Raw genomic sequence first — 24,706 nt, forward strand, 5'->3', positions numbered from 1 at the left:
CAGAAACTGGACAGGGAAAAGTTCCGCTCTCTCTCTAGTATGAGATCCACACCACACATTTAAAGCACACCCAGTGCACATTTAAAGCCCACGACAGCTCCCCCAAAGAATCATGGGAACTGTAGCTGAAAACCCATTTGCTGCGACTAAGCGTGAAAGAATGGTTTTCCCCAGTAGGAAAGAGCAGCAGTGAGCACATCCAGTTCTCGAAAACTCCTCCAGTCGGTGATGCCTTGCTTAATGGCGGTAGTTGCGATTATCGCAACGCTCCCGTTTCTCTGTAGGACTCGCCTGCTAAAAGGCGTGCTGGTTTTATCAGTGTCAATGTCCATTCCCTTTGCCGGTTCTACTATGTGAGTTGTGTTTCTGGTCATCCCATAGGAAGGACAGCCCTCATTTTAGTAATGGCTGAGCATCTATTGAGAAAGGAGCAGATACACACACAAAAAGGTGTGTGAGAGAGTAGGACGTCTTTTACAACAGTTGGGGAACTTGTGGTGGGAGAAGCCAATAATAAATCCAGTTCGTGTGCAAACAAGAGGATGACCTGATGACAATGACGATGATGATAGTAATAATAATAATTAAAGCTTTATTAGAAACCAACCCACAGAAATAGACCCTAAGGCCGCCGGAGACCCTCACCCTTGGGTGAGACAGACAAACAAGGAACAGCAACCCTGAGAAGCTTAACAGTGAGCTGTGTGCCCCCGGCCGGCCCTAGCATCACTCCAAAACTGCAGCCAGGATCTGATCAGCTCAATAGCACCAGGAAACAATCCAATCAATATTCCGTTTCCAGATCAAAGGCAGCACAGTAGGGAGAGGGCTCCCCCTTCAGGCCTCTCTGACTAGTGCTGCCTCACAGCCTTCAACAAATCCATGCCTGTAGTTCAAGATTTCCCATGTCTTCTCCTCATGTCTCAACCCGTAGAATCAAAAGTGCATCAAAGAATCACACGTGAAAGGAGGACGGGATGGTGGTGGTGGTTGTAGCTCCAATGCGCTTGGATGCTGCTCCTTTTCCAGATAAACCCAGGAGTCCTGGTTCTTGGCCTTGTGCGCTCTAACTCACCAGATCTGCTTCGTTTATTCCCAACTGGTAACAGAGGCCTCTTCCCTTCTACATGACCCAGGTAGCTGCATTCTGGCTCCCAACCATCTGGCCACTAAGAGGGAAGTTGCTGGTGCTGTATAACCCAGGGAGGCATGAACATAGCAGGATTCGACAGGGGCGTAGTCTGTATCAGAGCAGGTTGACTTACTGCAAAGCAGCACAGTGCTCCAGTTCCTTAGCAGTAGAAGTGCTTATTTAGAAAGGGGTTGGGGGCAAGGAACCACCCGTTGCAGATCCCCTCAATGTGCAGATTCACAAAAAACAGATCCTGGCATCCAGATGGCTTCTGCTATAATCCTTGGCCTGAGAACATTGCAAAAAGTCATTGCCCTAACCCTCAGACACCAGAGGGTTAAACACGTGGGGAAAGAGGGCAGGAGAGTGAGATGGGAAGCCCACAACCACCAGCGTCTTATCTGTCCATGGTGCAATTCCCTCCTAGGCTGGAGCTGTGCCACACCACCCTGAAGTAGTGACTGTGCCCATCACCAGAGCCTCAGGCCTGCACCTGCCAGACAATGAGGTGGCTTCGCTCAGCTCGGCGTAAGCGTGGGTTCGGGAGGAGCAGGTCGCCGTAGCGGTCATCAGTGTCATCGCCTGGGTAAGGAGGAAAAAAACAGAGGGCCAAAAGGAATCAGAGAAGACATTGTACCTGGTGCTGGGATAATGGGGCTGGATGTCTGTATCCTGTTCCCATGTCATTCCCTCCCACCTGTAAAGTGAGATGCTTACCTATCCGGAAGTTGATATAGCCCTCCCCTCCACTTAGCACCAAGCTGCATGGTTTGCTTGATGCCTCTTGGCTGTGCGATTCCTTGGTGCTCTCAGAAGAGGATGGGTTCATACACCCTAAAGTAAGAAAAAACAGACAGAGCTGAAGTTTGCATTTATACATCCACCATTCTCCTCTTGTGGACAGTGATAGTCTGGCTACAGTGATCCTTGCTCCAGTAACATCCCATTTGGACTACTGTAAGTTCCTTGGGGCGAGGACTTGTCCTCTAGTACTCTACTAACTGCACATCATCAGCATTATCTAAAGAATGGTGGCAGCAGCAGCAGCTTTGGATTCCATGCTCTTAAGTTCTTTTAAGCCACTGAATTCTATTTCCCCCAAAAAACCAAGGAATGGGCATTGATTTCTCCGTGCTGGTTACCTGGGACTGAGACAAAGAAGCGAACAGCATCACGGTGTGCGTGGTAGCTGATCTGGGCTTGCTCCAGAGCACAGTAAGGGATGCCAGTAGGAGAAGACATTTCCGAGCTCCCAGCAAATTCTACGAGAAACCAAGAGAGAAAATTCACAGAAATAGCCACCAGGGAGCTCTGCTATGTATACACTTGCAGCTGAACTTGCTCTCCCTCTCCCTCTCTCTCCCTCTCTCTCCCTCTCTCTCTCACACACACAGGTGCTCACCTGAGATGAAGGGCAGGGAAATGATGGTGCCGCCAGAGGTGCCAACCCACAGCCGTTTCCCAAAAGCGCCAAGTGCTGAGATGTTCATGGCTAAACTAAGACTGTTCGGCCCTGGAGAGTGAGGAGGGGAAAAAGGAGGAATTTTCCATTAAACGGGCTGGAGATTCCAAAACTAGGGTACCCGGATCCTAGAATCATATCAGAGAATCACAGAGTTGGAAGGGTCCCCAAGGGTCATCTAGTCCAACCCCCTGCACTGCAGGCATCCCAACTAAAGCAGATGGCCATCCAATCTCCCATGAAGGAGATCCCAGCTGCCCCATTTAGTGAGCCATTGAACTGCAAGTGGCAGCTTCACAGTGAGGCTCCCCCAAAGCCCAGGGCTGGCCATTGGCTCCTCCCAGGCAGGAAGAAGCATGTGAGGCCTTCCTGTTCCAACATCTGCCTGCACTCTGGCCTGCTTCTGTATCCTTGGTGATTCTTTGGCACTGACTTCTGGCTTGCTTTTGTCACTTGCACACGACTACTGTGGTGGGAGTGCACTGGAACCGGAGTAAATGGTAAAATAGACACAGCCTTCCTCTTTGGTCCCCCTTGGGACTAATGGCTGGTTCCCAGCTCCTGACTCACCTCGGACTACTGCCCATGACCCAGCCCAGATACTGATGCACAGGAGGAAGCAGCAGGATTCCCCTCTCAGGCCTGAGAGCCTTCTATTAAAAGCTTCCTGCCCTCAGAAAACCCTCCTATCCTGGACGTTCTTCCTGTAGCCTGCTTCTTTGCTCTTCTGTGCCAAGGCTTGTTTGTTGCTAATCCAACAGCTTTGCCTTGCCAACTCCTTCCTGGATCCTGCACTGTCCCCCATTCTGCTCAGAGTCCCACCCAAAGCCCCCAAGTCATGGCGGCCATTGACACTCACCAAGCATGCGGCTGACGTAGGGCCCCAGCTCCACTTCCTGCAGCGGCTGGCCAGTCTCAGCATGGAGGAGGCGCAGGGTGGACTCCAGTCGAACCGAGACCCAGATGCCGTTGCCAGCGGCTGCCATGTGCCGCACTTGGCTTTCAGGGTGCGAAGTCACCTCAAAGTACCTCTGGGGGGAGGAAGAGAAAGTGGGTTGCAACAGGCAGCCTGGATTCAAGACCCCGACCCCAGACCCACATCCACAACATTTACATCTAGATTTTGGATCTCAACACTTCTCCAAGTTGTGCCAGCTAGCAGTTGTTCCTCAGGATCTACCTATTTCAATAAACGTAAAGGTAAAGGTACCCCTGCCCGTGCGGGCCAGTTGTGTCCGACTCTAGGGTTGTGCGCTTATCTCACTTAAGAGGCTGGGAGCCAGCACTGTCCGCAGACACTTATGGGTCACATGGCCAGCATGATGAAGCTGCTCTGGTGAGCCGGCACCAGCGCAGCACACGGACACGCCGTTTACCTTCCTGCTATAAAGCGGTACCTATTTATCTACTTGCACTTAGGGGTGCTTTCGAACTGCTAGGTGGGCAGGAGCTGGGACCAAAAGACGGGAGCTCAACCCGCCGCAGGGATTCAAACCGCCGACCATACGATCGGCAAGTCCTAGGCACTGAGGTTTTACCCACAGCGCCACCCGTGCCCATTTCAATAGGAATGGCCAAAATTCCAGACTTTTGTAATGCATTGGTACTTTTGCCTGACAAGCTTGTTCCAATTAATTTCACAGTTTTATCTGTCTTATGTTTCAATTCTTTGTTCAGTTTCTTTTTTTCCACTCTGTAGAGTTTATATGCTTTTGCTTCTTGCATTTGTCCTAAAACCCAATAAAAACATTAATAAAAAAAAAGAGAGAACAGCCAAAATGAACTCACTGGCTAGTTCTTGTAGCAATACTGTTCTAACACTGATACACAGAATGATCCTGGCCATTTCGAACTACCGTTTTTACACCATAAAACCAGCCATGCAAGTCTCTGTGGGTTTCAGCCACCACCTCAAGCTGCAATTAGGGGCACACTCACCTGGATGCGAGCAGTGCGAGGATCCAGCACATAGACTCTGTTCCCATATCCACACCACAGCCGGTCAAGTACAGGGATGGCACAACGAATGGAGCGCCGTGGCCGCCCCAAGTCAAGCAGGCGTGGGGAGCACAGGTCCCAGTTCCGGACTGAGGAAGACAGGGATTAGGTGAAACCAAGGACCTGAGCTGTGGGGAAGGCAGGGCAGGGAGGAATTTAAAGGAGCAGGACGTACCTGTGTCTCGGTGGAAAATGGCCAGAGACCCATCCCCTAGAGCAGCTGCTACACGGCCCTGGGTGTGGCTGAGACAAAAACGGCAGAGTAAGGCCCCATCTGCACTGCACTGCATCATACCGCTTTAAACAGACATGGCTTCCCCCAAAGAATCTTGGGAAGTGTAGTTTGTTGAGGATGCTGAGAGTTGTTAGGAGACGACCTATTCCCCTCACAGATCTTCACAGTTCCCAGAATGGTTGAACAGTCAGTCCCTCTTCCCAGGGAACCCTGGGAACTATAGCTTCCTCTCAGCACCCTTAAGCTTAGGGGGTTTTTTTTGGGGGGGAACCATGGCTGCTTACAGCAATGTGACATTGCTTCAGCATAGATGGGGGCCTAAAAAAGTAGGAAAGTAGCAACAGCACCAGCATGGGAAGGCAGGCGACATCCAAGAGGGGTAGGCAGTGGGGCTCTGCAGCTTTCAGAGAGAGTGATGGAAATCCGCATACTCACACAATACAGTGGACGGCATCCTTCAGCTGCACTTTGCCCTGGCAGCGGCGCCAGTCAGTCTCAGCAGAGTGAATATAGATGCTGCGGGGGGGGGGGGGGGGGAGAGATGCAGTCAGCCTCCAAAAGTGACACCACCTGAGCCCTCCTGATGACCAGCCCAACCCCCAGCACAGCTCCAGGCCTGCTCCCCCATCCCTCCCTTGAAAGACCTACAGTGGCTCCCAGTACGTTTCCGAGCACAATTCAAAGTGTTGGTGTTGACCTTTAAGGCCCTAAACGGCCTCGGTCCAGTATACCTGAAGGAGCGTCTCCACCCCCATCATTCTGCCCGGACGCTGAGGTCCAGTGCCAAGGGCCTTCTGGCGGTTCCCTCACTGCGAGAAGCAAAACTACAGGGAACCAGGCAGAGGGCCTTCTCGGTAGTGGCACCTGCCCTGTGGAACGCCCTCCCATCAAAGAGATAAAACAACTACCTGACATTTAGAAAACATCTGAAGGCAGCCCTGTTCAGGGAAGTTTTTAATGTGTGACATTTTGATGTATTTTTAATCTTTGTTGGAAGCCGCCCAGAGTGGCTGGGGAAACCCAGCCAGATGGGCAGGGTACAAATAAATTAATTATTATTATTATTTATTATTATTATTATTATTATTATTATTAACTGTTCTCATCAGCCACCAGTATTTCAGTTCCGGCTGTCGCATCTCCTGAGGATGCTGGGCATGCTCAGTGTAAATAAACCTGGCAGAAGCCCATGGGATTGTCAAATATGGCAGCCGAAGCAATGGTGGCAGCAGCAGCAGCAGCAACAAAAGGGCAAGATGCTGGTCCTGGTGGTTGGAATTGGTGGGAGCAGGAAGAGGTTGGCCAGAGAAGCTCGACGCATCTGATGGCAATCCATTCAGGAATGGGGGTTTACCCCCACCTCCCATTTCTTCCCCGTTCAACCCTGCTGGGTGTCAATTACCAGCCCTCCTGGGTGCCAAACCACACGGTGGGCTCTGTGCCAACTGCCTCCATCTCCAGCACTTCATCCTCGCTGTCGGATCCAGGTGCCAGGGGGTCTTCGAGGATCTCTGGCTCTCGCTCGGGACTCTCGCCACCAGGCACAGCAAGGCCTATGGAGGAGGAACAGAGAAGGCAAAACGGCCTTCCTCAGGGAGCACAGAAACAGCTTAGGAATCCTACAAGGCACGGCCAGGGAGAACCTTTTCGGCACAGCAGGTGAAATCTTTATCTAGCTGCACATAGGCCTATCAACCTGCCAATCATCTGGAGTGATAATGAGGAGTCCTGCCCAGCTTTCAAAGTTGGCCTGTAGGATTGCGGGGAGATACTAACCAATGAAGCTGAACCAAGCAGGTCTGAAGTCTCCACTAATCAGCTGTTGAGTGAGAGGTTGCTTAAACCCTGGTATCCCTGATCCCTTTGGGGAACTGTTGGGTGCAGACAATACAGGATTGAGCCCTGCCCACACCTGTCAGCTGATGTCACCCACCCATCGTAGTGATATCAGTTGACTGAGAGATGGATGTGGCTTTGAAAAAATGGCATCGTGAGCCAAATGGGATCTCCTGGAAGGGCAAGTTTTGCCCTCCACCAGCCCAAAGTTTTCCCACCCATGCTATAAAATCTCAATGGACACACAACTTCAGTCCAAAATCTATGGTGCTTGCAGTCTAAAATATGTAAAGTTGGTAAAGTTTTGTGTACTTGGAAGCTTGGCTACAGCTAGGAATAATAGGATGAAGTCAAGGGCCAAGTGGAAAAGGTGTGTTTTGAGATGCGGTAGAAGGAAGAAAGAGAGGTGGCACCAGGTGCAAATCTCAAGGAAGGAGCTCCACATGTAGGAGCAGCAGGAGAGACAGAGAGTCAATGCCAGGGCTGGGTTGCGAGTGTATCAGGAGCCATGAGACAAGACAGCAATGAGGACCAAAAGGCAGAACCAAAGCACAGGACTAAAGAGCAAGCCAATCAGTCTAAGGGCCTAAGTGTGCATGTGTGTGTATTAAGAGACAGTGTAAAATGATAGATTCTCCTTCCTTGCACTGACCAGGCACGCATGCGATGGAGAGGACGTGAACTCCAGGCAGCACAAAATGTTCCAGGAGCTGGTTTGGGTTCTGGGCATCAAACAGAGTCACTTCGCTTGCAGAGTGGGTCCCTGAGGCCACCCACAGCCGAGAGCAGTGAGGAGAGGTGCCCTGGAAGAGAAAGAAGCAGAGGGATCAGCAAGACATTGTGGGCCTCGACCAGCCTCCCTCCCTTTTATGCTGCCGTGTGCGCGCACACACACACACACACATGCCCTTGACAATCCCTAAACTTCAGCCTTTGTACCCATTTTGTCCAGCTGACAAACGCACACATGCCTAGGCTTTCCAGCCAGCCAGGCAAGGACATTTACACAGCCTGGGGCAGTGTTTTCTCCTTCCACCCCACTCCCCTCCCATCCTGTGTTCAAGTTCTCCATGCACGGCAGCAGGTTAAGCATGTGGGTGGGCAAGGAATGTTTCTGGACTTAAATCTGAAGGGGCATCTTAGAACGGATGAGTTAAGAACCCCAAACTGCAACCACGGCTTTTTTGCCAATATATAAATTACAAAAACAGAACAAAACATGCCGCTGAAGTGTCTTACAATGTTATGTGTGTGTGATTATAACAACAATGAAAACGTGAAATAAATTGAAAACAGCATCAGAACAAGAACAAAATGCTGAGAAAAGTCATAGGAAAAACCACTAACTTATTGAAGGGGATACACATCATTTCTCATTGTTACCAGTGCTGGATATCTATTCCAGTCACTACTTCTTTCTTGCTAATGGTTCCCTGCCCCTCTAAATGCATTAATGCAATAATCCCAGCCCATTATCATCAACTTGCTGCTATAAAAATGTGCCTATTTAGTATATATTTAAGCTCCAATGATCACTGATTGTAATTCTTGAATGGCAATCTATATACTTGCCACTTAACACATCTGATGAAGTGGCCTCGAGTCCACAAAAGCTCATGTCATAATATATTTGTTAGTCTTTAACGTGCTGAAAGACTCTTGCTGCAGCCCAAGAGGCTCAGTGGTTTAGACCACAGCACCACCCGCGCCCCACTCTCTGAACTGAAGGTCAGCCTAAATGAGCAGTTTTCACTTCACACACACCAAAACAACACACCAAAAAAACGAAACAAAAAAACCCCCCGAGAAGGGAAGCTTAACTGAGAATTCTTAAGCAAGAGTAAAACCAATAATGATGATGGTGGTGATGATGATGGAGATACTTACGGTTTCTGCTTCTTCTTGAGTCTCAGCGCCAACTGATGCTGCAGCACACCAGAGCTACAATGAGAGAGAGGCAGGCACGACATTGAGATCTGCTGGCCCCCTGGTAAAAGGAGTCGCTTTCCATACAAGAATGACACCCCACCCTTCCCAATTGCAGCCAGAAACCTTTGCCACAGGAACTGCAAATGTGCCACTTTAATAAGCCTTAAGCTTTTTCTGAGCCTGCCACTGTACTTGCCCACACAGGAACTGCCCAGAGTCTCTGCAGGGTTTGGTCTCCTTCCACTCACCCTTCAGAGGGCCTGATAACTCAGCTGATGCCAATGCCAATGGATCACGTGAATCACTCCCAAAGCAGACATGCAGCTGAGTGGCCTGTCCTCAGAGGAGGCTGCTTGCTACCTCTCTGGACGAGTCCCTGCTCTGAACTCAGCCAACACCTACTCAAACTAACCCCTTTTTAGCACTTTACAGCAGGAAAACTGCACCATTTTCCTAGAGTGGCCGCAGATTTCAATTCAGTGGTGCAGTGGTTAAGAGTGCTACTGGGAGACCAGGGCTCAAATCCCCACTCAACCACATGAAATCCACTGGGTGACCTTGGGCCAGTCACGGTCCCTCAGCCATAAGCGGTATGCCTCACAGGGTTGTTGTAAGGATAAAATAGGGGCAGGTGGAGAAGCATGTATGTCACCTTGAGCTTCTTGGAAGAAAGATGGGATAGAAATGCAATAATAGCAATAATAATAACTCAGGGGGAGGGGGGAAACATCCCTAGCTATTCAGCATTTGGAAACACACTGCTTTGTTACCTTTGTATTGGGGTCCTTCTGGTCTAGCATCCGTAATTGTGCGAGCACAGGTACGTCGGCAGCCCCTGAAAGGGGATCAGAGCCCTGCAGAGAAAAGGTGGCTGGATTTTAATGTGTGGAGACTCGCTGCGAGAGTGGCCAGTTCAAAACTAAGGTCAGATCCCATGACTGGGATGGGACAAGGCAAATGTATAGTCTAAAGCACCACACTGTTGGGTGACTCAGTAGGGCCGAATTCAGTGGACCCCATTTCCTAGATGGAATTTGTTTATTTGTTATATGCCAAAAACGGTTTCTAAGCAGTTCACAACTATGAAAATTAGTGAGCGAATTGAAATACCCAACAACAGATCCACTGGGGGCAGTAAAACATCCTTAATAAAAAATATACAATAAAAAGAAATGAACAATCGAAAGCCTAACAATGAAAAAACAGTTCAAGCAATAACATCAGGAGTTCAGTTCTGGGAAATGCTTGCCCAAACAGGTGTGTCTTCAGGAGCCGGCAGGATGCCAATGCTGATGGCAATTGTTATTTTTTAATTTTAGACCATCATTCCATTGTCAAATGCGGGGAAATTGTTGCACACTGTCTGGTATGATAAAACAAACAAACACACACACAAAATGCTGCATCTACATTTTTCCTGCCCTGGTTTAAAAAGACAGTACTTGAGGACCTAGCCCTTGACATGGGATTTCCATAGGGTCAGGTACCTGGATATGAGACCTTGCTGCCCCTGCTAGAATGCTCACCTGGAGCGCAGGCGGCTGGCTCCACCCGTGGATCTGCGCCCGACCATGCTCCTGCCAGATGTGGGAGCGGATCTCACGGTACAGCTCTCTCCGCTTCTGCTGAGGGGAGGCGTCGGCTCTGCGGATATAAAAGCCAGATATAATAGGGGGCAGCAGAGAGCTTCCAGTGACAACCCTGCGTCCAGTTGCAACCAGGGAAAATGCTTTGGTTTCAGCTGGATTTACCCAGATGGGCCTGCATGCAATTGTTGCCCAAAGCGGACTTTTGCCAGAGACCCTGAAGACCTGTTGTTGGCCTCTGCTGGGCTGGATGGATCCAATTAGCAGCCCGACTCCGTATAAAGCATCTTCATTTTATGTAGAGTGAGTCCACAAGGCACACTCTGAAAGCAGATGGCTCCAGGGTTCAAAGCCAGGGAGTGTCCAGTTAATAAAAGGGATCTAAGGTATTGGGGTTGGGCAACAACTCTGCCCAAGACACTGGAGGGTTGTTGCCAGTCAGAGTAGACCAGGCATGGGAAGCTAGTGGCCCTCCAGATGCTGCTGGACTACAACTCCCATCAGGCCCTGTATGTATGGCCAATGGCCAGGGGTGATGTTTGCTGTAGTTTGGCAACATCTGGAGGGCTAAAGGGTTCCCCATGTGTTGTGTACTAAGCTTGGATCCCAGAACAATAGGCAAGTAGGATCCTAGAATGCAACAACTGATTGGCTTGCAGGTAAAGACCCATCAGGCTCCAGGAGGAAGTTAATCAGCCTATCAGGCTGGTAGGATGGTAGAATGCAACAACTGATTGGCCTGCAGGAAAAGACCAATCAGGCTCCAGGAGGGAAGCAGAATCAGCCAATCAGACGGGACTCATTGTATAAATAATGTACCGTATTTTTTGCACCATAACACTCACTTTTTTCCTCCTAAAAAGTAAGGGGAAATGTCTGTGCGTGTTATGGAGGGAATGCCTACGGGTGGCATGCCTACGGATTTTCCTCCTCTAAAAACTACGTGCGTGTTATGGTCGGGTGCGTGTTATAGAGCGAAAAATATGGTATATAAAAGCCTGAGGTTTGGCGGTTTTACAACCTGCAATAAAGAGCATGAAATCACTACAGGACTCCCAAGTATATTTCACCATGCCTGGAGGAGACAATACTGAGCTGGACAAACCAATGGTCTAACCTGGCATCAGGGAGCTGCTGTCAGCCTGTGCTGGACTAGATGGATCCACTAGCAGCCCAACTCCATATAAAGGGAGCAGCAGGTCCCCAAGAGGTGCCGATGATGGGATTGCAAAATCAGCTTATGCACGCTCTGGCTCCTACCTCCCCCCTGCCAAGCAATTGCCACACAACTTACTCGTTCGGTGAGGTAGCGCGTGGGATGTATCTCAAGGCTGGAGACAGCTGTCCTCCATTCCTTCCCAATTCATTGCGGCCGCTGGGGCTGGACCGGGCCCTCCCGGGTGGCAGCGGGGATGCAGGAGCCCTCTCTGGGGCATCCGAGGGGCTAAATAAGCGATCGAAACTGCAGGAGGAAAATACAATGCGTTCAGGGGAAATGAGGAGGGAATGGCAGGGGGCACAAATCAAAATTCGACAGAAAAAAGGGGGGTTTGCACCAAGAATGATGGAACTGTGATCTGTCGGAACCAGACTAAAAGGAGCCCACAGATTGTTTGCCTGCTGAGTTCTGTTTGACTTTGGTCCAAGGCAGAGCCATTGCTATGAATGGCAAGCAAGGTTCTCTCACAAGGACATAAGGAGAGCTCTGATGGATCAGGTCAGTGGCGCATCTAGTTCAGCACCCTATTCTCACATTGGCCGATTGGATGTCTATGGGAAGCCTGCAAGCAGGAGTTAAGTGCAACAGCCACTCTCCCCACTAGTGATTCACAGCAACTGCCTCTGACAGTGGAGACAGAACACAGCCATTATGCCCACCATCTCCACTAGACTCCACTAGGCATTGCTCCCTTGCACGCTTTCAAAATAATCCATGCAGCCATAACGTCTTGCTAAGAGAGAAAGAAATTTCTCAGGATGCTAAGTTGTATGCCCAATATCAAATGTCAAGGCAGAGTATGCACAGCTGCAGCTTCAGGGGCAGATCTTAGATGGCACCTACATTTTCCAGAAAGAGGATTTTTTCATCTGAACAGCTTGCTCCTCCCGTGAAGCCCTGAGAAGAGAGAAACAATTGCTTTAAGACTGCCACCATGGAGTGACTCCCTCCATTAGCCATTAGTTCAAGGCTGGAACAAGGGGAAACAGGCAACCCAAACCATTTGCACAACTGGCTCCCTGGTCCTCTGTTAATACTCAGGGCAGCACTTCATTTGCTACACCTAAGAGCCATTTGCCTCCTCTTGTCTGAGTGACAAACTTGTGTTTTGAGTCTATAATCCTCTGTTTAAATCTCACCTCTCCAGAGTGTATTTCTATAAGCCAATTCTCTCCCGGCCTCCATTCTGACCCACTTCCCTCCCGCCCAGTTTGTACTATGGGAAAATAATTATTGGCTGGGCAGCCACAGAGCTGCCCTGAGCAGCTTCAAGGATTGGGATAAGGAACCTCTGGCCCTCTGAACACAGGTGGATCACAGCTCCCATCATCTCTGAGCTTCGGGCTGATGGGAGCTAGAGTTCAACAACATATGGAGGAACAGATTCCCCATTCCTGGTTCCTAGGGAATGGAATGAGCAGGTTGCCTGCAGTTGCTGGTTTCTCCCGAGAGGGAAAAGATTCTACTAGCAGTAGTGGGATGGGACTTAATGGATAATATGGTGTCATTCGTGATGCTGCAGAGTCTCCTAATTCCCTGCCTCACAACACAAGCCTCCGTGACTCGTCCTTCTCACCTCCAGGGCTTTTTTTAAAAGCTGGAACTCACAGGAACTGAGTTCCAGCACCTCTCAGGTGGGTGCCATTGCCATTCTAAGATAACAAGGCAGGCGTTCATGGTGAGTTCCAGCACCTCTTTTTCTAGATAAATAGCCACTGCTCACCTCCAACATTAAGGGGACCCCTCAGAAGTACTAATTCCCTTCCTTACTGCTGCACTGGCAGCAGGGAGAGAGTCCTCTCCCTTCTTCTCCAGTCCTAACTCTCTGGCACTTGGAGTGCTGTTTGGGAAGGATCACCAGAAAGGAAGAGAAGCCTCTTGCTGCTCTGCTGCTAGAGCGAAGCAAGGAGGGTTGGGGGAGGGATTTCGACTTCCCATCGTGCCCCTGGTGCCACATGGCAAGCTCCAACAAGGCTCACAGTCACTGAGCTGTTTTCAGACAATTCAAAAAGAAAATGGCTCAGCAGGGCAAATACAACCTCATGTCAAACTGAGGGAGAGGGTGGCCTGCCACACAGAGTCTTAAGTTAGGTTATGGGGTCACAGACCCATCTGCCTCCCCCCCAGCCCCAAGGCATAAACTTCGGCGCCACTGACCTTAGCAGCTCTGTGCGCCGAACAGCTTCCTGCAGCTCCATCAGCCTCTCCTTATAGAGGTTGCGCTCCATCACCACACGAGCCATCTCGGCCCGGGTGAACCGCTGAGGCCGGGACAGGCCTCCTTCAGCCTGCTGAGGAAGAGGGCAGATCCTGCCTCAAACGCACACAAATGCCACTCCCAGAATCCTGAGGCCCCCCCCCGTCTCGTTACAGCTCTGTAGAAGACCCTTTCCACACCCCCATCCCTCAGCCTTCAAGGGAAAGCTGGCCCCCTCCGGCCTGTCACAACATCCTTGCAGAAGATGCTCTGGTTACCTCCCCATCCTCACTAGAACGTCTTGATTCCTGAAACTCCTGCCGTATCCTGGAAAGAGAAAGATGAATGACTGAAATTTGGGCTCACTCGTTTATTTTTATTTTTTTGCAGGCAGTTCGTGGAATCAAGATGGCTGCCAAACACCAGGGAAGGCAGTTTACAAGCCCTTACCTGATCAGTTCCAGCTCAGCCTCCTTCAGCTGGGCTTGGCAGCGGCTCAGGGCCCCCAGTGTTCCTTCACGCTCCACCCGTAGCGACTCGCGCTCTTCGGTGAGCTCCTCTACGCGGGCGATAAGATGGCGGCGGGCTGTATCCAGAGCAGTTCTAGAGGTGGGACCATGAGGAACAGCAAGACTTCAGCCCAGGACTGGCTGCGATGGCCCAGGAGGAGATGGAGGGCCAGATTCAAGAGGGAAAGCAGGCAGGGCAGCGGAGAGAAGCAGGCCAGGCCTCGGCCCATTTCTCTGCCTGCCAAGCACCCTTGACAAGGACCTTCCTTTCTAAGAAGCTCCAGCTCCCATCAAGATATAAAGACCCATAAACAGTTCAGGACCAGGTAAATTGAGAGGTGGCTTTATCCCTTATACACCCCAAGCAGGGTCACTACATTCTGTAGGACAGTTTCTCCCTCAACTTCCGAAGAGATCAGAAGCTGCCCCTATCTGTACTTTCTGGAACCAAATGAATGCATTTTTTTCATTTTCTTTTGGCAAGCTTTTCCAGTTGGATGCCTTAGGTTTCAGAAACAATACAAAATCAACACCTACCTTGAGTTGTTGGGAGCATTTTTCTACTGTTTTTATAACTATTTTCAGCTGGTTTGTAAGGCGCCTTGGCACACACGTAAAAGGAGATTCATAAATAAAAATAAATAAACAAACAAATGTTTTCGCTTTAGGCTGGTCGCTCTTACCGTGCCTCCTGTAGCTGAGTGTTTTCTGCCACCAGGGTTTCCAAGGCATCCCCTGAAAAGATGGTCAAGCAGGGACACTGCTGAGCTACTAGGACACAGGTAGAAACCTTAACTCCCCATAGGCTGGGGAACTATGGGAGGCAGGTTTTCTGGATTAAAATTGGGGTGGGATGGGGGAGCTAGGACTCCTGGGTTCTCTAGGAAAGGAATAAGGTCCCAGCAGGACAAGGAGGGGGAAGGTGGGAGTTTTACCTACCCTGCAAATCGGCACCGCCGTCCATATCGCTGAGGAGTTCAGGACTGAGGCCCGAGACCTCGGCGAAAAGGGACACCGTGTTGCGCTCGAGGGTGTTACTCAGGGGGCTGAGAGACAGACAGACAGACAAATAGACAGACAGGAGTACCCACCCGCTCCTAACCTGGCAACAACACACACCCACATCTGACGTCACAGTAGACAGAAACCAGGGGCGGGCCTTTTTTTTTTCTAAGGAGACAATGAACACAGAGAAGTCCTCCTCAGCCTCGTTTGCCATCCTACGGCTGCGGTGCTTTTGAAACGGCAGTTTCAAAGGCGGGTGTGAGGAGAAAAAGAAGTTGGCTATCTGGCTGGGAAACTCAGGGATGTGTGGCCCTTCAAAGCCGTGAGCAGGATAACCAGAAGAGCGAACTCTCCCGAAATTAAAAGACCTGTGGGGAAGCAGGGAGGGAACAGATGGGAGAATGGAGGATTAGAGGACAGTGTGGGCATGCTGTGGTCGGAGGACACAGGAAAGAAGAGCCTAGCTGTTTCTTCACTCCAGTGAAGGAGCATCTATGTTCAAGCACAAACCACTCAGGCTCTGCCCACCTGCGCTTTCTGCTCAGAGGCTTAATAAGATGACACATCCCTCTTACCTGCTTGGCTGCTTTTGGTCCAGTCCCAGTTCTGGAGTGGAGCTCAGGAGATCGTCCAAGTCCAAGCGCCGCTGCAGAGTAGGAGAGGCTGACAAGAGAAGAAGGTTGTGGGGACGCAAACGCAAAGCACATTATTTTTTCTAGATTATTATCCTGTGTTTGTTAACCTCTACACAGTCCTTTCCATACTGAAAATAATCTAGAAAAGCATTGCTCCTTTGGGCAAGGGCCTATCTGGCATTTTGTTGTCTGCATGCGGAGAAAATTCCTATGGTTATAAGAATAAAGAGGGTCAGGCAGGTCTCTGCCCCACAAGAGCTTAAAATCTAAATGTTGGCAGTGGTGGAAACGACTCTGGCAGGGGCGTGGAAGAGGCACAGCTTACAAGGAACAGAAGCCCAGTAAAAATGCAAAATATATAGCACAACGCAAGAACCGGCACGCTACTAACTCATTAGGCTGCAGCAGAGAACCTGAGGCCCAAAGGCCAAATATGGCCCACCAGTCCTCTTCACTTGGCCCTCAGGGCTTTCCTTTGGCCCCTCACTGCCCCCCCATACCCTCCTCAAGTTATTTTCCCTGGCTTAGCCACACCATACCAGAGGCTCCCCCTTCATACCATCCTGTTCCGGCTGCCCCATTTCTTGTGCCAAGGGGAAATTGTTTCTTTCTGTGTCCCTCTGCAGAGCCTTCTCCGTGCTGGGAAGCTCCTGAAACTCTGCAGTCTTCTGGGTGGGGAGAACATAAAAGGCCATTCATTCCTGGCTCCTCTTAATGCCTCTGCTTCCCCCTCCAGCCTCCCCGTCCACAAACTGCTGCTGTTCACCAAGGGCCAAGGAACAGTTCAGGGGCTTGAGCCCCACAACACCAAGCCACTTACCCCCGGGGATTGAGGCAGTTCAGGAGACCCAGGGTCTGAGGTGCTTGGGAGGAACTTTGGGGGTGCCTGGATTGGTGGGGGCTTCAACCTGAGCAGGGGGAGGAGGGAGAGAAAAAATATCTATTTTTATTTCCTTGTTACTGTACATGGCTGGCTGATCGGCTGCCCTGGAAAAGGCATGCCTGTAACCTCCTGCACCTTGCCTTCGACCCCTTCAACGTCTCCTTCTCTCAAAAGGATTCTTACTCACCTTTCTTCCCTGCCTCAACAGGCAATAAAGCCCTCAACGTGGCTGCCAAAGCCAATCACCAACATTACACAGAAATTAAAAAGAAATCACTACAAAAAATGTCGGAAGATAGCCAGTAGAATTCCATTGTTGTCAAAAGCTTGAAACGTGGCAATCTCAGAAGCTGCCTTGCAGAGCCGGAGCAGTCCATTGGTCCTTGCTCAGAAGTGCCTGCACTGACTGGCAGCAGCTCTCAGACAGGACTCTTCTTCCCCGGCATACCTAAAAATGCCGGGAACGGAACCCGGTACCTCCTGAATCAAAAATGTGTGTTTCACCAAGGCCTATGGCCAACATTCAAAAAGTATCATGTGGTACTACATTTGAGCCACACATTTCTGAGGAGTGAAGGAATTCTGTAACAGGGGCACCACCACTAAAAAGGCCCTCTTTTTCCAAGAAACCGATCAAACCCCTGAAGACAATTCGAGAAAGGGTTCATGTTTCCTCGTCCATGGCCCCACCCCCCACCCCATTTCCACCAGGTTTGCCTTGGAGCAGTTTGTTCTTGTCAACCTTTCTTTGCCTTGGGGCAGGGGGAGATTAGATTTGAACCCAGTGCCACCCCAACTAACTATTCTGTCACACGCAGCCCTTGGTGGATTGCCAGTCGGAGTCCCATCCATTCCTGCCTTAATCCAGATGTGGTACTTGCAGTAGGCCTGGCTGTTGCTAGGTAACCATGGATGACTTCTACCTTTCCCCATGAAATGAGTGAAAACAGTTTGCGGTTTGACAGCTGCTCACTGTGGTAAGGAACAGAATAAGCTGGAGTACAAAGCAAACTAGCCATACAGCACACTCCGCAACCTCAGCAGCTTGGGCAAAAATATCATTATTGGTAGCACAGTGCCCCTAAGTGAACCCCTGACACACACAAACCCCGCTGCCACCCCACTGGCCAGCTTCCTCTTCCAAACCTTTTCGTTTCTGTAGTCAGAGATCCAGCTTGACTTGTAGCAGCCAACGCCACCCTTTGCGATTTCAATTCCTTGTAGTTTTGCACAATCTGTAAAAGGCAGAAGACAAAATGAGATTGTGACCCAGCTTGGCTTAAGAGTGGAGAAAAGAAAAGAGCAAATGAGGGGTGACAGCTGCAGGCTGACGGTACCTTTGTGTGGCTCTGGCTGAGAGTTGAAAGCTCCTTTAGGAGTGAAGATTTCTGTTCTTCCAGACCCGCCACTGTGAAGAGAGAGCAGGGGGGCAGGGAGGCATGGCGGTGTGATTTTGATGTACAGACAAGAAACCTAAACCAGCTTTACATCGGTCTTAAGGGCATTTTCAAAAATGCATCTTGTGCGCTATTTGTATTGTATACAGCGAAAGCAGGAAAGAGAGCAGGCAGGGCCGGCTCAAGACATTTTGCTGCCTGAGGTGAAGGACAAGATGGCGTCCCCCTCCCAAATCCATGTACTGCAGCCAGCGGGACTGGCAGTTGAATCAATAACAGACTAGGGGGCCCAGGAAACTCCATGAGGCAACAGAAGGGAATGGCTGGAGGCTCAAGAGGAATAACCACAGGCTGCTCCTGAGCCTCTATAGCAGTGTTTTTCAACCTTTTTTGGGCAAAGGCACACTTGTTTCATGAAAAAAATCACGAGGCACACCACCACTGTGTGCGGAGAGGGAGATGTCAGAGCCCCGCTGCTCTCTATGGGGAATCGGATGAGAGCAGACCGCCTGTCCGAGTGGCGCTCGCCCGGGAGGACACGCCGGAGCCCGGGAGCTTCTTCCTCCGCCCCCCGGAGCCGGAGCGTCGCTTGGAGCGCCGAGGAAGGAGAGCGCGCCGGGGGGGGGACTTCAAGGTTAAACAGATGAGAGCCGCGAGGCGGGCGCTGCGGATGGAAGCGCTGCCCGCCGAGCTCGCAGGCAGCCAGGCAGGCAGACGGCGAGAGCCCCGCGCTGGGCGGCCTCTCCTCGCCGCCGCCGCGGCACACCAGGCAACATCTCACGGCACACTAGTTGAAAAACACTGCTCTATAGCCCAAGGCAGTTTCTTCACTCTGCCTAATGAAAGGGCCAGAAAAATCCATCTTTAAATAAAGACAAATTTGCATTGAGCAGATTCTACTCAATGCAAGCTTTGCAGTGGCAAAATAGGCCAAATGAATAATAAGAAAAGATTCAAGCCTCATGGGTAAGAATATCCTAATGTCTTAGATTCACACAAAGAACACTGAAGCTGCAATCTGATACTTACCAGAAAATAAGTCCCGATAAATGCAATGTTACTCACATTTTCATTTTGTGAGGGTATGGAGAATTTTGTTAGAGATACACTTTGATGGGCTATACAGTGGTACCTCGCAAGACGAATGCCTCGCAAGACGAAAAACTCGCAAGACGAAAGAGTTTTCCATTTTTTGAGTCGTTCCGCAAGACGAATTTCCCTATGGGCTTGCTTCGCAAGACGAAACGTCTTGCGAGTTCTTGCGAGTTTGTTTCCTTTTTCTTAAAGCCGCTAAGCCGCTAATAGCCGTGCTTCACAAGATGAAAAAAACCACAAGACGAAGAGACTCGCGGAACGGATTAATTTCGTCCTGCGAGACACCACTGTACAATTCTTTTTTTTCTTTTTTAAAAGGATGAGGGGGAAATACAGTGATGCCTCGCAAGACGAAATTAATCCGATCCGCGAGTCTCTTCGTCTTGCGGTTTTTTCGTCTTGTGAAGCACGGCTATTAGCGGCTTAGCGGCTATTAGCAGCTTTAAGAAAAAGGAAACAAACTTGCAAGAACTCGCAAGACGTTTCGTCTTGCGAAGCAAGCCCATAGGGAAATTCGTCTTGCGGAACGACTCAAAAAACGGAAAACTCTTTTGTCTTGCGAGTTTTTCGTCTTGCGAGGCATTCGTCTTGCGAGGTACCACTGTAATCCTGTCTGGATGCAAAAAATGCCATTGTGCGTGTGTTTTGGGACCTTATTAACAAGCACTGAGCATAACTTTTTTGTGATGACTTGTGAATAGGTGGGCATAATTAAGCTAAAAGAGAAGCAGCCCTGATAAAGGTGATGCTGGTGGTTGTGGAATAGATCACTGGCAAGGGATATAAAATTAGCTCTTCAGTCAGCCCTGGGTGGTATGTGGTCAGGGTCTAAGAGCATCATTAAATATAACCCAGTCTAGATAATAGCAGGTCACAGAATTAGGTTGCGGACTCTGCAAAGCAACTGAGAGCTGCTGGTTGGAGGGCAAAATCCAACATGAGGTAATTATAACTAAGTCCCTTTGAAAGAAATAGAACAGTGTAACCTTATGGGTGTTAGCATGGCAATATGCCCTGTGATGCTGAGTAGAGAAGATGTGGAGAAGGAATTTAACCTTTTCCTCGCCTGCTGCAGTGCTGAGAAAAATCTCTCTTTTGAAGCTGGTATTTGCAAGGGGAGGAAGTCCTCTGTTTGTGTCAATGAGAAATTCCCCTGCCCCCCACCACCAGCAAATCTCAGCTTCAGAACAGGAAATTCCCTTCCCTTCAGTGGTTCTAAAGAAAGGGATACATTCGCTCTCCAAATCTTATCAGACTCCAAGAATTATGAGATTATTGAAACTGACATAATTAGCCATTTTATAAAACCTGCACATTAGAGTCAAAGATGCACCTAAAGTCACATATAGTTTTGTCTCAGCTTTTACTAAAGCACCTACAAGCCCTGATCCCGTATGTGTTTACTTGGAATCAAGCCCCACTGACCTCAATGGGATTTATTCCCAAGTAACTATGTGCAGGGCTGCAGCCTAAGACACTCAGATTTTGACAGGTACTATCCCTACCTGTGAATTTGTCTAATTCCTTTAAAAAAAAAAAAAACCACCTAGGCTGGTGGCTATAGCCTCATTTGGTGGCAGGGAGTTCCAGGATTTAATTATGTATTGTGTGAAATAGTATTTCCTTCTGTCTACCCTACATCTGCTGCCCAGCGGTTTATGAGGAGCATTGCCAATCCTAATGTTATGGGAGTGGAAAAAATATAACACCTCCCTCTCTTTTCTCTGCTTCTTGCATAATTTTATAATCCTCCATCATGTCCCACATTGTATTCCCCCCCACACACACATGAAACTAAAGAGAGCCAGACATATATGCGTGTGCGCACACATAAACATATACTGGAAATAATTGCAATTGTGACCAACAGTTGCCCCATTTTGCAATGAGCCCAAAAGATATACGATGAGGTTGTTCTGCTCCCCGCTGCCTTACACCCCAATCTCAGCAAACTCGATAGACCAGCTTAGCCAGAACTTCCAAAAAGGAGAGTGGGAAAAAGATGGGAGGGTGCAGGATAGGGCATGCCTGTCAGTGGGAGGGGCGTGGGTGGGCAGGGAAGCCATCCCGTCTGCGGGAAGATGGGGAAACAGAATTCATCCAAGGCCACACTTTGTCTGGCCTGGCGAACTGGCTTCCTTCTAGGCAAAGAGATAATTTCTTAGAGTGTCCGTATCAAACGCAGGTTCTTCAACCAATCTGCAGGGGAGAACATTCAGCACTTTTGATTTTAAAGACATAGGATGCGAAGGAACCCGCCCCTCTCACCCTGGTCTGCGTAGCTGCGTGCTTTCCCTTCCAGGGCACGGCTCTGGCCCTCCAGCCGGCTCACAGCCGCTGCATGCGCCTTGCGCTCCTGCTCCATCGCGTCCTCCAGCTCCATAAACCTCTGCAGGAAGAGAACCCCGAGAGTCCAGGAGATCCCAACATCCTCTCCCACCCAGTCCCAGTCCCGGCACTTTCTCCCAAACCCATGGAGGGCTGTGTAAAAGAATCCTAGGAACTGTAGTTTACCAACTGTAGTTTACCCCTTACAGAGCTACAATTCCCAGCACCCTTAAGAAAGCAGAGTTCCCATTATTCTTTATTGCGGGGTTTGCTTTGAATGTGTGGTGTGTATATACAGCCTTGGGTCTCTTTCATCGCTCCTCGGCAACTTCATTGGCCCTGTGGTACCCACTCCAAGTCTCAACAAGCTAAAATGGGCAGTCGAGATCATAGAATCGTAGAATTGGAGAGTGGGGAGGGACTCTGAGAATCATCAGACCCCTGCAATGCACCCATTCCTCACACTCAGAATAAAATAGACGGAAGGCACAAGGATCATTTTCCTTATCAAGAAAGTTTGCAAACCGGTAATACTTTGACGCTTTGCAGAGGCTAAATGGAAAGGTGGTGGTAATGTAAAGAAATTTCTTTACAATCTTAACAGATGCACAAAGGATGAATAATTTCCTCCTGTTCCTTCTCTATTAGAGCATGAAAGCTCAGGGGCATCCCCTGAAACTGACGGGCCACAGGCTTAAGAAGAAGCAAAATAAGTACTTCCTGATAGCAACTATAACCAGTCCATGGAATGCCTTGCCACAAGATACTGCAATGGCAGCTCACATAAACAATGGTAAAAATATATAGAGTTTAGATGACTACATGAAGGATGGGGCCATTGGTACCTACTGCCCATGATACACAGAAGAACACTTTCAGTTTCATAATACAATTGCCCTTCCATTAGCGGATGCCGGGGAGTAGCAACCGGGGACAGAAACTGCCATCCTCCCCTGCTTGCAACTTGAGCCTAGATTATTACTTTCTATTTCTGTTGACTGGATGTTTCTTGGTTCCATATAACACCAAGACCTCTAGAGAAAAGTACATTCACATGAGTGGCATCACACAGAGAGAAAATACCTCTCCGTTGCTGCTAGTTCTGTAGCAAAAGTGCTGTCCGCTAAAAAGCACCAGCCTGGTCAAGCACGATACTGGAGAAACTAAGACCAGATTTGCTAAGCATGAGAAGGGAGGGAATATGACCTCCGCCTTCACTCACCGTGTTTTGGCTCAGATTGGTGTGCCAGCCAAATCTGGTAGTTGCCAACCAGTGTTGTAAAACCTTTGGCTCAAGACTGTCACCCATCTCTGACCTGCGCAACAAACAGCCGAGACTAAGGCTGCATACACACCATATATTTAAAGCATCTCCCTCCCTCCCCAAGACTCCTGGGAACTGTAGTTTACCCACCACAGAGCTACAGTTCCCAACATTCTTAACAATTCCCAGTGTTTTTTGGGGGACCTAGAATGCGCATTAAATGTACAGTGGTACCTCGGGTTACATACGCTTCAGATTACATACGCTTCAGGTTACAGACTCCGCTAACCCAGAAATAGTGCTTCAGGTTAAGAACTTTGCTTCAGGATGAGAACAGAAATCGTGCTCCAGCGGTGCGGCAGCAGCAGGAGGCCCCATTAGCTAAAGTGGTGCTTCAGGTTAAGAACAGTTTCAGTTTAAGTATGGACCTCTGGAAAGAGTTATGTACTTAACCTGAGGTACCACTGTAAGGGGTGTACACAGCCTAAACAAACATTTAAAAATAGCAGTCGTAGCAAAACAAGTAGAAAGAAAGCGATACCAACCTCCTCTGCCCGCTTGCGCCCAGATCGCTCCCGCTCATACTGCTCCAGCAGCCGCAGCCGGTCATCCCGCAAGCGTTCCAGCGCCTGGTCCCGCTCTCGCACTTGCCCACAAGCCCCTTGCAGCGACTCCAGGACAGAAACCAGTTGTGGCAGGAGTCCTGAAACTGCACCAGGCCCATGGGCCCCTACAAGCCGCTCCAGTTCCCCATACAACCCGCCGGCCATCGCAGACACCAGCTCCTCATAAGGAGCAGGGTTGGGGTCTCCATCTCCTCCAAATATCTCCTCAGGGTCATCCATCGTAACCTGCTCTAACCACTGCCTCTCCAGCCTCCAGACACCCCAGGGGTTTCCTGGCTCCTTGACCCTCCTCCTCTAACCCACCAGATCCCACCTTATTAAGCACAAAATCTCTTGCCCCACTTTCGGCTCCCTGATCCCAGAACCCAGGAGTCCAGCCACTGTTCTAAGCTACTACTGGTACTACTCAGCGCTCTCTCTGAGCAACCAGGTCCCCCTGATTCTTCCTGTCCCTGAATTTTCTCCAGAGTACACAGGATTATCACACCCCCCCCCCAATCTATCCACCCAGTTACACCCTAACTCCCTTCCAGTACCAGGCACATGCACGCATATACAACCCCCTTGCTATAGCCACTAGGCAGCACTCCCCTTACACCTTGTCTCAATATGCCCATTTCCCTCTGCCAGGACTTTGACTTCCAGGCTCTGAGCTCTAACCACTAGGATCCACACTGCCTAGAAACCCAGGAGTCCTGCCTCTCCCTCCCACCCCCGTACCGAGGGATCGCGGGGGGGGGGGAATCTCTCGATTCCTGCCTCGAGTTTTCGGCAACCCTTCCTTACGCTTCCCCACCCCGCGCACAGGGAACCTCGAATCCTCCGCCCGGCGCCGTCGACAGCTGCGATCCTAACTTCATGTCACTTTCCAAGAGGGAAGAGAGGCAGAGCCAGAAGCCCGTAAGGCGACCAATGGGAACGCGGCTTTCCGTGAGGGAAGCCCCGCGGGCGGCCAATAGCGCGACGAGACAGGCTCCGATGGCCAATGGCGCGCGGGGGGTGGGAGTCTTCCTGCAAAAGGGCCGGCAGGAGACGCGGGGCGGGGGGGGGGCAATGAAGAAGCAACAGCAGCCGAGGGAGAAGAAGTATTAACTTTCTGCACTCACGTGACACCGGGTCATATGACATGTTAAAGCTGGTTGGGCGTTCCTGCCTGGAGATAGATAGATTCACGTTTCGCGTATGAGGTTGATGGTTCTTCTCCCCGCACTTTGGATTATTTGATTTCAGTTCAGCTTCCCTTCAGAGTCACTTGTTGCTGAAGCAGCAGATCAACCCCAAGGATGGCAGGATCCACAAGATCCTGGTGTAGATCTTTATTTCCCCCCTTGTTCTTGATGGAGATCTTCTCATCCCCTCTTCCCTGGCGG

The 24,706-nt window shown here is 50.0% G+C and overlaps 1 protein-coding gene across 2 annotated transcripts; it reads right to left on the reverse strand.

The window, feature by feature from the left end:
* Positions 1–572: 572 nt before the first annotated feature.
* Positions 573–24,221, reverse strand: LOC309516677 (C-Jun-amino-terminal kinase-interacting protein 4-like). 2 transcript variants are annotated; one of them, XM_082195447.1, is made up of 27 exons: positions 23,256–24,221; positions 21,387–21,507; positions 17,964–18,034; positions 17,773–17,861; positions 16,564–16,651; positions 16,303–16,411; positions 15,684–15,771; positions 15,043–15,149; positions 14,787–14,838; positions 14,045–14,197; positions 13,873–13,921; positions 13,555–13,685; positions 12,241–12,294; positions 11,473–11,640; positions 10,119–10,236; positions 9,363–9,446; positions 8,551–8,604; positions 7,316–7,466; positions 6,230–6,380; positions 5,263–5,343; positions 4,768–4,835; positions 4,533–4,681; positions 3,454–3,625; positions 2,535–2,645; positions 2,275–2,394; positions 1,850–1,966; positions 573–1,714 (listed from the first exon to the last, which is right to left on the reverse strand). In XM_082195447.1, exons 1-27 carry the CDS (start codon positions 23,553–23,555, stop codon positions 1,614–1,616), a joined length of 3,057 nt encoding a protein of 1,018 aa, XP_082051573.1. In that variant the 5' UTR covers positions 23,556–24,221; the 3' UTR covers positions 573–1,613. The 2 variants fall into 2 exon arrangements, with proteins under 2 accessions (XP_082051573.1, XP_082051572.1); XM_082195446.1 differs by having other exon boundaries at positions 13,555–13,688.
* Positions 24,222–24,706: the final 485 nt, after the last annotated feature.

This window comes from Podarcis vaucheri (assembly GCF_965113315.1).
Source record: "Podarcis vaucheri genome assembly, chromosome: 13".
NCBI classification, from domain to species: Eukaryota; Metazoa; Chordata; class Lepidosauria; order Squamata; family Lacertidae; genus Podarcis; species Podarcis vaucheri.